Here is a 14,692-nt window from a genome sequence, read left to right as displayed (position 1 = left end):
CTTCATTTAGAGATTTGAACTATTGCATATTTAATTGAGCATCTGAAGATATGATAAAAAAAATTAATTAAATCCGTCCAAATTTTGGGAAAATGTTTGTTCGTGTTTTAGAACGCTCGTTACATAGTCACATAAATAAGTTACCTCCTTTAATTAAATATTAACATCAATAAGGACATGTCTGAGGTTTTACGGCTTATTTAGGCTAATCCGTATAAGTAAAGGATATGTCATATGACATTTCAAATTGGATCATAATTTAAATGTCTAAAATTTAAAGGGCAATTTGCACGATTGGCCTTATCCGGGGGTGGTCTGTAAGTTTTGCCCTTTCGCCTAAAAATTCATGGGTTCCAAATTCGAACTCCCGCTCAGTCAAAAATTTAAAAAAAATCGCAAAACAGAGTTTGAATTCGCAAGACAGAATTTGTCTGAACTCTACCTTAAGATAGAGTTTGAACTTTAAGGCAGAGTTTGCCTTGTAAATTTAAAACTCTACCTAGCAAATTTATTTTTTAATTTTTGATTGAGCGAAAATTTAAATCGGAACACATAAAGTTTTAGACAAAAGACAAAAATTAAAGCCCAGTAAAATTAAAGACGAGTGCCTTTGAAGGACAATCCGCGCGCCTAAAGTTTAGAAAAGATTTTGTGGAATAATGTAGAAGCTCTTCTGTCTCTAAAGAAGATACTAGATTACACTCGAATTGTACCAGTTTCTCGATTCACCACCTTCGTTTTCAAGACACCCCACTATAAATATCACCGCACCTTCTCTCTCGTTCATCATCATCATCAAATCAAACACTGTAATCAAGTACATCCTCTGTTTTTTCCAACCAAATTGAGCAAACATGTCTCTGATTCCAAGTTTTTTTGGTGGTCGCAGGAGTAACATTTTCGATCCATTTTCACTCGATGTATGGGATCCATTGGAAGGCTTCCAAATCTCTAATATCCCATCCACTGCACGTGAAACCTCAGCTTTTGCAAATGCAAGAATCGATTGGAAAGAGACCCCACAAGCCCATGTTTTCAAAGTGGACGTTCCAGGGATCAAGAAAGAGGAAGTGAAAGTCGAAGTTGAAGAAGGAAGAGTTTTGCAGATTAGCGGTGAGAGGAACAAAGAGCAAGAGGAAAAGAACGATCAATGGCACCGTATGGAGAGGAGCAGTGGTAAGTTTTTAAGGAGATTTAGGTTGCCTGAGAATGCTAAAATGGGGGAAATTAAGGCTGCGATGGAGAATGGAGTGTTAACTGTGACTGTTCCGAAAGAAGAAGTGAAGAAACCTGAGGTGAAGGCTATTGATATTTCTGGTTAAAGAAGAGCGGATCAGCTGTGGTTGATGGAAGTACTTGTTAATAATGTTTGTTTCTTCTAGTCTTTTGGTTGGTTGGAGTTTTAAGGTTTTAATCTTGAATTATGTGTCTTGTGTAATTTCTGTGGCTGTGGTCTTCTACTTGCAGTTGTGATCAAGGAAATATTGTGAGAGTTTGATTACTGGATTATTTCCTTGATATGTATTTAATGGTTGTTGTTTCTCCTTTTCATTTTGTGGTACTGTTTGTTAAAGAAATGATCCTCATGAAAATATGCTTTAGAAACTTAATAATCATTGGAAAAATGGCCGGTTCAGCAACTGCTGATCATAAATCCTCGCAAGGAGGGGACAAACTGTTCACTGTGAAATGATCTGAATCAACCGAATGGGCTGTGAGAATTATTCTCACCCAGCCAAAAACCACACTCCTATTTAGGGTTTTTCGAAGATCACCTTCCATTAGCATTTCTAGCGTATAGCATTGAGATATGTTGAAGTACTTCTTGAAGGAGTATTTATACATATTGCAGAATGACATGTCTATGTAATAGGGTGAAGTGCTACGTATTCATTTTGGCCTTGATAAATTTATGCTATTATCACTCACGAAGCCGTAAATTTATGTAAGAGAATTTGAAAAATTATAAAATTGTGACACTTAGAATTTGAATATGACTTAAAACAAAATTTGTATCCTTTTACCAGTATAAGAATCTTCCTGTTAAGGAAATTCAATAAGTAGTTTATTTATGACTAAAAAATTTCGTTTTGTACTCTGCTTATGCTATGTAATTTTCGACCAAGGTAAGTCAATTAAATCCCCCTAATTTTGTGTCATTTAGTCAAAGCACAAAAAAGTTGTGATCAAAGATTTAAAGCGATTACAGAGGAGAAACCAACTAACCCCACGACCTGATCCGCCCCATCAACTAAAACCCATTAATTACTCAAATTTTCCTCATCCATCGAATTGCAGCTATATGCTTTGACAGATGGGCTAAATGAAGTAATGTTCTAATCTTTTTACTCCTACTATTACTTAGTTGAACCACATTGATAGCTATAAAGTCCGCATCTTGCACAAGCGGTTTCTTAACACTGAAAATTGATGATAAAAATAGTCAAACCAAATATACTTGCAAACATTGCGGCAGCAAAAGCCTCGGATTGACCAAGCAATCCCTTGTTGATATGAATGCCTACACCAGAATGCTCAAATGATGACTAATGGATATGCACATTTTATGTTTAATAGCAGATTATCCATTGATGTTCGGCCAAAAATGCATATAATTAGTCATTATTGCCTCACATTCTAGTACTTTTAATAGCCTTTTGAGTATTATTATATCAATTTGTGCTTAGTATTATAATTTCATTTTGTAGGAATAAAGCACCGCGAGAATGAGAAGATTTGGAGAAAAATGAAGTAATGTGTTTGAAATTAAGAAAGCAGAAAACAAATTGGACGACGTAAAGTTGTAGCTGCAACTGCATATTGCTAGAGGAAAGTTCAAGTGAATATTGAAGATGACCTCAACAAGGAAAAGAGAAGTCTTGAATTATTGTATTATATGGGGAGGGAATTAATTAACATATAAGGTGGCATTTGTTTATGGTATAAAGTACAAAAGGAAGGTTGTTGTAGGAAGGATTAAAATAGGAAAAAAAAAGGGCTGCTGGACGACGTGAAAGTGGGACTCCTAGTCCCACACAGTAAAGGACGGCACAAAAGAAAATTTACTTACAGTTGGCGTGCCAAAGGGATGCGAAAAAAAAAAGAAGGCATAATGTGTAACTATATAAATACACCTTCTACACGATTTTGGGGATAACTTTTGATATAGAGAGAGCTTAGAGCCGTCGTGGAGGCCGGAGTTATAGGATTTTACCTTCTCTTCTCTGTAATACTTATTTTGACGTTTTTATTCAGATGATTTGTTATTTTTCTTCCATGTCTATGTGAAGCTAAACTCTTTAGTTCTAGGGCTTTGACACAAAAATGAAAGTTGAAGTTTGATTATCGTTTCTATCTATTGATTTTTCATCTTTGGGTTATTTATTTATTCTTGGTCTTAATTGTTTAATTACTTGATCACTAATTAGACACTATCTGTGGCGTGTGAATTGAACTAGGGATAGGGAATTTACATGCGTAATAAGAATAAATAGAGTCTGTTCGATTAATCGTTTCGCTAATGAGGATAGGAATATACTCTTTATCCTTGCTTAGTTGAATACAGAGAAGTAAATGTATTCTTGTTACCTCTGGCGACCATATGAATATAGGCGTTATAGTAGCATCTACAGGCTTGTGAGTGTAACATCCCGTAAATTTGAGTTAGGTGTCAATGTGAAATAATTGGGGTTTAGACGTCATTTTAACCTTTTGGGTCCCTTTGGGATGGATAATGGTGTTAAATAATTTTTTCGGGATCAAATGACATAAGGAAGTTCATTAAAAATCCTGAAATTCGTCTAAGTCTGAGACAGTTTCAGTTATGCCCAGTTTTCGAATATTTTTGTTGGGAATTTGTCAAAACTCAAAACGTGAAAGTTATAGGTATTTGAAATACCTTTCCATCCATATATCATGGAGGTCAAAAGAAGGTCTGTACAAAAAGTTATGACCGATTTACCAAAGCTGTATAAAATGGAAATTCAATTCTTGTAGGATTAGGTTTTAAAGCCCAAGCCTTTATAATAACCTATAAATACAACCCAAAAACGTCCAAGGAGAGGATTTTTCCATCAGAGCCATATATCATCTCTCTAAGGTGAGTTTTTACTCAAATCCCTAAGTTAATTACCTTAACAAATTACTAGATTAACACCAAATCATTGCATGAAATCGTTAGATTGTGGAAACTTCATTCAAGGTCAAATATGGGATGAAGCTTTGGGATTTCTTCAAAAAGGTAACACCCTCACACTTTTATGGATATATGGAATTATTATTATGTTTTAGACATGGAATAGTTGGTAGAATCATGAAATAGGATTGATTTAGATGCACTTTATTAAAAACAAAACCCTAATATGTTTGCTGTAAAATTTCCTTCGACCAGCCATATTAAATTGACGTTTCCGCTAATCTAACCGTTGGATCGAGCCCAAATTTTAACTGAGTGGTCCCAACATATAGGTATTAAATGTGAACGGTGAAGATCGGATTTCAAGGTCTGTAGCTATGCGTTTCCAGCTATGAATAGTAGCTGCAAATTTGGTGGATATATATAGTTTATTGGTCATACAAACCTCAATTAGATGTAGAATGATTCTTTGAAGCATGGAGCTTACGTTTGGATATTTTAACGGGATTTAAGGTATGTCTCTTTTGAACATACTCTTTCTATCGGTTTTTACGAACTCTTTGGTTGTGATTTGTATGTCTCTTTAAAAATAAAATCCTTTTTGCATATAAAGGTAATTTATATGTCTCTTTTGCAAACTCCCTTGAAAGATTGATTCTTTAGAAAAACATGTTTTGAATGATATGATGAGTTGGTTTTACACTCTTGAAATTTATTACATGTTTTGATTAATGGTTAATGTGCGTGAGGGGACAAGTCTACATTAAACCTTGATTGTATTATCCTCTGTATACGTATATGAAATCATAATCATGTTCTTCTATAAGAGATGATCAGTGATGATGGTTAATTGTTGGTATTGATGATTTTACAAAGGAACTATGACAAAGGAATCTTGTTTAAAGAAGTGGAAACATTTTCAGGATTATCTATGAAACTTTGGATTTTCGTAATGGCATAATGAAATTTAATGCTATTTGATGGTGTGACTACTTTGAGATAAATTGTGAATCGGCTTCTATGCTATGAACTCTGTTGATGTGTTTATGCCTAGCCATTCGGGAGGATGAGTGGTCACCGAGATTTTTATATTCCAGTGTGTTTATGCCTAGCCATTCGGGAGGATGAGTGGTCACCGAGGTTTTCATATTCCGGTGTGTTTATGCCTAGCCATTCGGGAGGATGAGTGATCATCGAGAATTTCATATTCCGGTGTGTTTATGCCTAGCCATTCGGGAGGATGAGTGGTCACCGAGGATTTCATATTCCGATGTGTTTATGCCTAGCCATTCGGGAGGATGAGTGGTCACCGAGGATTTCATATTCCGGTGTGTTTATGCCTAGCCATTCGGGAGGATGAGTGGTCACCGAGAATTATATGTTCCGGTGTGGTGCGCTATGCGCGATATGATTGATTCTTGGGCCTGTATTGGCATGTGTGATATTCTTATTCTCTCATGGAACTGTTGTTGACAATCATGATGAATTTGCAAGGCATAATTGAAAGTTATAAATTGACAAAAGGCTTTGTAATCGGTTTTGATAGTTATTATTGAGGTACATATGCTGAATACCTGTTTTTATAATGATTAATGGCTTTGTAAACTGTTTAACAAATGATATTAAGAATCATAAAGTGGAATGATTGTTTTTATACTATCTTTTCATAACTGATTTTTTTATGTATTATTATATTTTATTTTTATAATACTTGTTGTCCCCGAGGCACTCACTGAGTACGAAAGTACTCAGGTATACCATTGTTGTTTTTTATGGTATGTTAGGTACCTGAGAAGAGCAGGTTCGTGATACTCTCGACGCTTAGGAGAACTTGCTGCTGCTGTTGATTTGGTGAGCCCACATCCTTGTTCGTGGGACACTTCCTGTTTCATTTAATATTCTAGATTTCCGGGTTGCGTCCCAAAGTTAGATGATGGTTGTGTCTCTTAGAAGCTCCATAGATAGTTGTCAGAATTGTAGGTAGATTGTCAAAGTCTCGTACGACTTAATGGGTGTTTGCCACGTTTATGACTATTTACTTATAAAGACTTCCGCTGATTTAATTCATATATTCATGATTTGTTACATTTAATTTATAAACTGTTGGAGGCGAATGTTGAACCTGGCGGGTTCAAGTATTATTATTGTGTTGTTTTGGTTCTTCCGATGTTGTTCATGACGTCGGATGCCGGTCACGTCTAGGGTGGGTTTTGGGGCGTGACAGTGAGCAACTCGGAAGATACTCATAAAGTTATAATTAACTCGTCAACTAGTAACCCGCAGGTAGAATGATTTGAAGGCCCAACTGGATTGTTAGTGGTCATAGCCCTAGATCTATCTCTTCTCCGATAAAAATCCGCTCTTTCTTGGTTAAAGTTCATCATTTGTTTTATTTTATTTAGTTAGTTTATAAATATAACTTTGGATTTTACTTCTTGTTTAGATAATTAGCAATAGTTTAATTTAGTACACAGTTAATCATAAGTCTCTGTGAGATCGATATCTGGACTTAAAAATTCTATATTACTTGTACGACCGCGTATACTTGCGTGTGCGTTTGGGAGCAACTAGTTTTTGGCGCCGTTGCCGGGGACTTAGAAATTAACAGTTTGTTCTAGATTAGATTTTTCCTTTTATCTTTACAAGTTTTTATTCTATTTTATTTTTGCTTTGTTTTGTGTATTTTTCTTTACATGGAGTTTTCATCTTGTCATTACTTGGCATCTTTGGAGTACAACTTTAAAATATATGTTGCTCAACGTTGTTGACACCCAATTTTGTCCCTCCTTTAGTTAATTCTATTCATTCGGACGTCTAAATTTATTGACGAGCTAGATACTTTATTTTTCACTGCTATTTATATTCGCTACTTTTTAACATTACAAGTATTAATTTATCACAAATTTTAAATGTTCATCGTCATTTCACTTTCGGGTTTTAGAATCGTTAAATTAATTACAAGACAACACTTTGTAAATCCTTACTTTCTATATACTGTTGACACCTAATTTTGTCCCGCATCTCCTCCGAAATACCTATTTATACTTCTGGTATTTCGAGAAATTAAAAAATATGCATTTAAGTTTTACTATAATTATTAGTCTTTTATTAACACCCACGTTTTATTTATTCTTCTGCAGTTTATTATTATCATTATTATTATTATTGTTATTATTATTATTATTATTATTATTATTATTATTATTATCCTTAAATTATCATTTATTACTAATTGTCATTTATTATTATCATTCTTGTTATTTCCATTATTATTATTATTATTATTATTATTATTATTATTATTATTATTAATTACTAATCATTATTATCAGCGTTATTTTTTGTTATCAATTATTTATCATCATTATCATCGTTATTTTATTATTAATTATTATCATTATTTTATCAATAATTGTTATTTATCGTTATTATTTTTTATTTATTAATTTCTATCATCTTTATTATTATTATTATTATTATTAATTATTATCATTTTTTATTATCAATGTTTGTTATTTACCATTATTATTATTATATCTACTATTATTTTTTTTATCACCATTATCATCAACATTATCATTATTACCATTATCATTGTTATTTAGCAGTATTACTACCGCTATTTATTTGCTACTATTATTCAGTATTATTGAAATTTGCATTTCTCAACATTTCTACCAACTTCCGCACACACATCACATTTATTTCGCACATTTAAATGATAGCGTTTGTTATTAAATATTATTGCACGGTCATTTGCGACATCATATAATTTTTACCCGGGTCTTTTTATAATTACATATTTCCGTATTAGGTGATATTCTGGCACCCTTAGTACATCGTTAATCAAAATGAGTCTCTTATTCAAATTTAGAAGCCAAACTATTTCTTGCACTCGGTCCGTATTTTGACTTACCGGACCCCAAATCAAAGTCCGATTAACTCCTAATATCTTTTAGACTAAACCATATTTTTTATCTCAAATTTTTAGACCAGGCTATGTTTTTAATTCTAGACATTTCTTTCAATACTCAGTCCAAAATTTGACCCAGTCCACAAATGGACGGGGTCCGGCCCATTTTCACTCAAATTAAGGGAAAACCCTAAAGGGTTTCCCCCTTCACTCTTTCCTTTCCTTTTCCCTCCTTCTTTCCGCCTCCCACTCTCCTTTCCCATCTCACTCCGCTCCCTTCCACTCGCCGCCTCACGCCGCTCCCACTCACCCCCTTTCCCTCCTTCTTCTCCGCTCCCCACTCACCCCTGTCCCCCACTTGTCTCTCTCTCCCGCTCCCTTTTTTTTTCAGTATAAAAACAACGAAAACAAACTAAGAACGGAGGGAAGAACGACAACAGAAAAAGAGGGAACAAAAACAACGATAACAAGGGGGAGAGGAGAAGAAAGAGGGGGAGAACCCAGGGCTGAAAACAAAAATCCCCCTACCAAATATCAGTTTTAAACAACAAGAAACAGTCGACAATAACTTTATTTGCTTTTTTTTTTACTCCTCTGTTTTAAAACTTTAATCACTTTGATCGGGTTTAGATTCGGATTCTTCGAGTTCGAGGGTAGATTCGACGATGTCGTCATCCCCTTCACTGCACCCACAAAAGGTCGGTGAATCCTAAGCTTTAACATTTTTCCTTTTTTTTTCTTTCATTGACGAATCTGTCTGTTTGAAAATGAAATTAGAGTTTCTAGTGTAAAAATCGTGCCTTCAGAATGTATTAATGTCATATATGGGGTGTTTTTGTTGATGTCGGATATCTGTTATATTGGTATATTGTGAAAGTAGACATCGAGCTTTGCTTTTGTCGATACCTGCGTTATTTGGACTGAATTCATTTTTTAGAAACCATGTATTAGGTTTGCTGTTGCTTTCTGCCTATTTAAATTTCGGAGTTCTGCTACTGTCCAGACAATTTCCATTGAATTTTAGCTTTGTCTGCTGCTTGTTTAAAGTGCGACATGGTTTGGTCGATTTGATTTTATAAGCATATTAGTATAACGCAGTCTGAGTATGCAAATTGAGAAGCATGAATCATTTATAGCTTTCAGTGTTCTTTCCATCTGTTCATAAATGATTTAGTTTGATATTCAAAGTATGGGCTGTTATGTAATGTGATTTAGCCTCCGAATGCATACGTATTTAACTTCGCGTTTCTGTTTCGCATTGGGTCTGTTCTGGTCTTCAGTTAAATAAATTGCCCTTTATCTCCCCTCCCCCTTTGCTAAAGAATCTTGGCTTAATTGTTGGTTTCCTATTCTCCATAGCATAGCATTCTTTTAAATTTTGATTAGGAAATCCTTCTCTGTACCTGTCAAACTTGTCAAAGAAATCTTGCACATATAACTGCTTTTGCTGGCTTTTATTCCTGAATATTGTGTATATCATTCGTAGCCTATCTCTTAAATAGTTTCTGTGAGCTTCTTAAATATGGAGAACTTAGAACTCTCAATGTTTTATAAATTGTGTTGTAGGGACTTTCTTTACCTAACAGTGTTCTTTACAATTTTAAAATGCTCTGTTTGATATAGTTGTTGTGAAGTAGCTTACCTACTTTCTTTTATCATGGCTGCTGCATACCCAGAATACTCTGTGACACTGTTTCCTTCTGACCTCTGTATTCCTGCTTATTTTCTGTTCTCTTTAACTTGTTTCCCTGTTGTGTGGTCTTTCCCTCCTGCTTCTTGTCCTAGTTAAAACATACTGTATGTTTGTGCAATCATATGGTCCCCATGGAATTTCATCTTGCTTAATGTTGTGACCTGTTTTGATCATGCATCCTATGTTTAGAAGTCTTCTCCAATGATTCTTCTTCTCTCTGTTTCTTTGAACACAAACTGCTGAACCTTCTGCCCAATTCCCATGAGCTGGTTGTCTTACTTATCTTCTGTTGCACCATGGTCTTCCTCATTCCCTTTCCTCTTAAGGTGTTTATGTCATCTATACTTGCTACATAAGGATGAATCTGAATTTTGACATAATATTTTCCTGTACTCCAGTGTACTTTGATCACTTATAAGACTATGTTAATGTATAAGTGTTTGAACATGTATTCTTCTGTTTTTTTTTTTGTTTTTTTTTTTAAAAATGAAATTTTCCCTATGCAAAATTTGTCTCCTTCTAACTCTAAACTAAACATAGGCTAGATTAAAGAGGTTGCAAACAGTAGGGGCTATCTGAAATTTGGCCTGATTGCTACAGCTTGACCTTTAAATTTAAGATCATTGGTATTCTCAAATTTCTGCCAACTTAAGTGATGCAATTGTTACTTGTAAATTGCCATGTTAACTGCCCAAATTAGTTAATTCCCCGCACTAATTCTACTGTTAGTGTCTGCATATTTGTGTGCATGGAAGAATGATATCGCCCTCTTTGTCTTGCCCCTTTGTCATTTGATATTTTGGGAATTTAGCTTAGTGAAAAATGTGATGATAGCTGTAGTTTGGGCAGAAGCAAGCATTGGTGTCTTTTCTTTTACCTGAAAGTTGTACGATTAATATCGTGGTCACTTTTTTGCAAAGTTCAGTGTCACTGCTAATAGCTGATATCTCCTAGGCATGTTTGTAGTTAATATTGTTCATTGACACTGATGTGCAGACGCAGTTTGCCATGATATATTGTGCAATTGTTTTTCCTGCATTGTTCATTGCTAGCTTTTTTCTGTGCATTAGTATGGGATGCAGCACATTAAGTCCTTCTTTGAATATTAGGATTATATGAAATGCTCTAATGTATCAAACCATGCATCTGATGGTATATTAGTATTTGACATCTGTTTTATGCGCACCATACCGCATCTTTTACCTCTTTTAGTCTCGTACTGTCCTTATACTTTCGAAAGTTGCCTAAACATGCTAAGGAGGTGTGAACATGTCCTTGTGGATCTGGTTGTTGATTTACAAGTAAACATACCATAGATATGCCTGAATATATCTGATACATGCGATCTCACGTGCTGTTAGCGTAAGGGAATTCGTATATTAGTATAAATCAAGTATATCATTAATATAGGTATAGATTTTGTAACCCATGCATGCAGTTTTGAGTTAAGCCCTTTAACTATTTATTGTTGGGCCTCTTCATATGTCAAGCTGTTTTGTTAAGTTTCAGCCCAATCTGAATGGGCTTTAAGTGATTTATTGATTTGGGTTTCCTTTCCATTGTTTGAAGTGGTTTAAGGCTTTGTCTGTTCTTCTGTCTCCATTTCATTTTCCCCTCGCCTATACACTACATCTATAAACCATCTGTTGGTTGCGAATTTGCTAAGTTAGTATGTCAAGGTTAGTTTCTTGTTTGTTATTGAGTGGTACTTAATATCCTTTTTCTGCTATCTGCTTACCCTTTTTTTTCTTTTTTTTCTTTTTTTTTTTAAGAACAGTTCTCATGAATATTCACTTTACTCATCCTTTTCTTTTTTTCATTTTTATGCATGACTATCACGCAAGAGTCCAAGGGACTCATCATCTCCTACATTCGGTGTTGGGCCAAAGCCCAACAAAATCTCCTTCTGTGTCAGCCCAGCCTGCAGCACTAATAGAAGATAAAATTTGGGCCAAAGCCCAATAGCAGCAGTAGCGCAGCAGCAGTCCTTAGAAATGGGCTGAGCCCATTTGACCTATTTGTTCTTCCATTTTATTTTTTGTGCATTTAATTGGTAATTGTATGACTGATATTTTTACTTGTTTATTTGCTTAGATTAATTAAACCTTGGCAAAATTAGTGGAGTCTGGTTTTAGTAATAAGTAGTTAATTTAAGGAAAATCAACTATTAATTCCATAAGTTTAACTACTCCAAACTGTCCTTTTCCTATTATTAGAACAATTCATTTCAAAATAGCATGATTATATATTTCAAGTCAAAAGAATCATACTTTATTTTATTTAAATTCGCAAAACGTCACTAATATGTAAATATTAATCCAAGTATCCTTTATAAACATTATTTTTTAAGACGTATTCAACTATGCATATTTTTAGCCGAATTAGTTAAATAAGTTAATAAAAAATAATACTCACCTCCTTTGCATTCTATTTATAAAATAAGTCTAGATTTTTTTTTACACCACTGTATTCATATAACATCATTTTTTATCTAAAGATCACTTTTTTATGAATTATCTTTTAAAAACTATCAATCATAAGCAAATTATCCTACTTTTTTTTTACGAATCTTATTTTTTGAATAATATTACTATATTTTCAATTTAGGCTTTAGCAATATCTTCATGCCTCATTTAACATTTAAAATATTTTGTTGCGCAAATTGTTATGTTTTCTATAAGTATTATTTTAAACAATACTATGATACTTTCGTTTAAAAACTTAACGATATTTATAAGTCGTATTTTAAAATAACGTTAGAAGTATTCTTTTACACAAATTATTACCTTCTACAAAAATCCTATTTTTTCAAACAACATTTCTGTATATCTATCTGTACCTTTAGCTATATTTACATAGTTATTTTCTTTTCTACAATACTATATTTACACTTAGCCTAATTAATTATAAGTTCGGTCGGTTAACCATTGTTAATGGGTCTTAAAGGGTGCCTAATACCTTCCCTTTAGACTAATTGAACCCTTACCTAGAACCTTAAGTTTCGCAGACCTTAAACAGAGTTTACTTTAAATAACTTTAATAAACTTTAGGTGTCCTAATTCACCGTAAATAATTAGGTGGCGACTCCTTAAAACAAAACCAATAAAACATAGGAATCTCCAATACGTCGTATTTCTAATTTTAACCTCCGGGTTAAAATGGGGTGTGACAAACGTGATAGACTCTCGAATGGTATTATTCAAATAGTTAAAGAAAAAATTGAGTTTTACCATGAGGTTGAAGATTTTTGTGTCGATGTTCACTACTTGAATAGGGATTTGAATGCAAAGGTTGATGCTTTTAACGATCAACAATTTAGTGATGAGTTGTGTGAAGCTGAAAAAGATCTTCTAGGCCAAATAGAGGAGTTAAAATTCGAGAGTAAATCATTAGACCATATTTTTCTTAATGATGCTAATGTTGAGACAAGTGCACTAGAGTCTTGTGAGGAAGTAGATAATATTATTTTTGATGACTCTAGCTTGTGTATATATGGGGATGGAGATAGTAGTACAATTCATTATTTAGGACACATAAGACCTCATTCCAATCATTTTTCCACATTGTATTTAGATAGTAAGATGGTAATCGATCCATCTGAGCCTATGGGGGAGCCAAAGGGTGAGGATGATAGTGTCTATATTCTTGAATTTGTTGTGCCAAAAAGCGAAAATTACATTCCTCATCTTAAGGCCGAAAAATGCAGAGTGAAAAATTTATTACTTGGCCTAGTTATCTTTGTACCTCCACCAAAGGAGCATAACCGCAGACTGGATGCCCTGTTAGGGGTACAATTCATAAGTTCAAGGTGGAGGAAAAAGTTGATTCACGTCGTGTCGCAACATTAAATGAAGCGCTTATTGGGAGGCAACCCAACTTGTATTTTTTTCTTTTTCTTTTTAATTTTTATAGTGTCACGTTTTGTTTTGTTTTTGTTGTGTTTTTTTGTTTTGCAAATTAGGGGAAGTCTGAGTACCCGAAGTTGAAAGCTGAGGAGCATGCCAGAGTTTTAAGTGTGGGGTCATTCACCCCTTGATGATGAGAGCATGTTGCTAGCTAGGCCCTAGAGGGTCCCATGGAGTATTTCTTGCTTTACGTGTTTTTTATTTTTCTATCTATATGCACTGAGGGCATTGCATGATTTTAAGTGTGGGGTGAGAAATATGTCCTTGGTAAGGTTGAAGATGATGATTTAATATGCCTTAGGATTTTGTTTTATTAGTTTTGAGTCTTAGTGCCAAGGAAAAAAAATGAAAAAAAAAATTGAAAAAATTCGAAAAAGATTTTTTTTTTAATTTTCTTTGATTTTCTTTAGTAACTTCTTAAGTCCCACTCTAGTGGCATTCATCATCCACCCCCTTGGTTTTTTCTTATGGCCTCAGTTCTTTCCCGGGGGGGGGGGGGGGGGGGGGGGCTTTGAACCGGGCAATTTTTTTTTATTGTTAAGATTAGTTTTTTTTTTTTTTTTTTTTTGTAGTATAAGAGGGAGAAGAAAGACCTTGTGACTTGTTTGATACTAGCATATTTAGACCTGAGCTTGAGTAGTACTTTCCTGTGAGTGCTTGAGTAATGAAAAAGATAACAGACTTTCTGATACCTAGCTCATGGTTGTGACTCTCTATGTAGCCTTTTCTTATTTTGTAGTTCGACATGATCCTATCTGTCTTAGAATAGAATTGTTCCATCTTGATTGATACTTGTGCCATGTGTGGTGAGGATTTTCTACATTTATTCCATGTTTTGCATATTAGTCTAGAATTTGCCATGTATGTTATTGAAGCGAAATAAAAGTGTTAGCTCTGTTTAGAAGATGATAATAGACTTTCTTTGATAAGTCTTGTAAATTTTAGCCTTTTCAGAAATTGTATCACTAGTTAGCCCTTTGAGCCTGTAGCCTTTCGTTTGGTAGCCGTATTTTTGCCTTGATCCTTTTGTTGAATCTCTAGTTTTT

At 34.1% G+C, this 14,692-nt stretch overlaps 1 protein-coding gene across 1 annotated transcript; it reads left to right on the top strand.

The window, feature by feature from the left end:
• The first annotated feature begins 780 nt into the window (after positions 1-780).
• On the top strand, positions 781-1,501 carry LOC132635868 (17.8 kDa class I heat shock protein-like). Its single transcript, XM_060352452.1, has one exon. The coding sequence runs from the start codon at positions 855-857 to the stop codon at positions 1,320-1,322; it is 468 nt and encodes a 155-aa protein (XP_060208435.1). The 5' UTR covers positions 781-854; the 3' UTR covers positions 1,323-1,501.
• Positions 1,502-14,692: the final 13,191 nt, after the last annotated feature.

Source organism: Lycium barbarum, chromosome 4, assembly GCF_019175385.1.
Source record: "Lycium barbarum isolate Lr01 chromosome 4, ASM1917538v2, whole genome shotgun sequence".
In the NCBI taxonomy this organism is placed as follows: Eukaryota; Viridiplantae; Streptophyta; class Magnoliopsida; order Solanales; family Solanaceae; genus Lycium; species Lycium barbarum.
Note: the sequence above shows the minus strand (reverse complement) of the source record. Positions and strands in the feature narration are given on the sequence as shown.

Excerpts from the sequence above, each read along its gene's own strand:
- LOC132635868 (XM_060352452.1), top strand. The coding sequence starts at position 855 with ATGTCTCTGATTCCAAGTTTTTTTGGTGGTCGCAGGAGTAACATTTTC.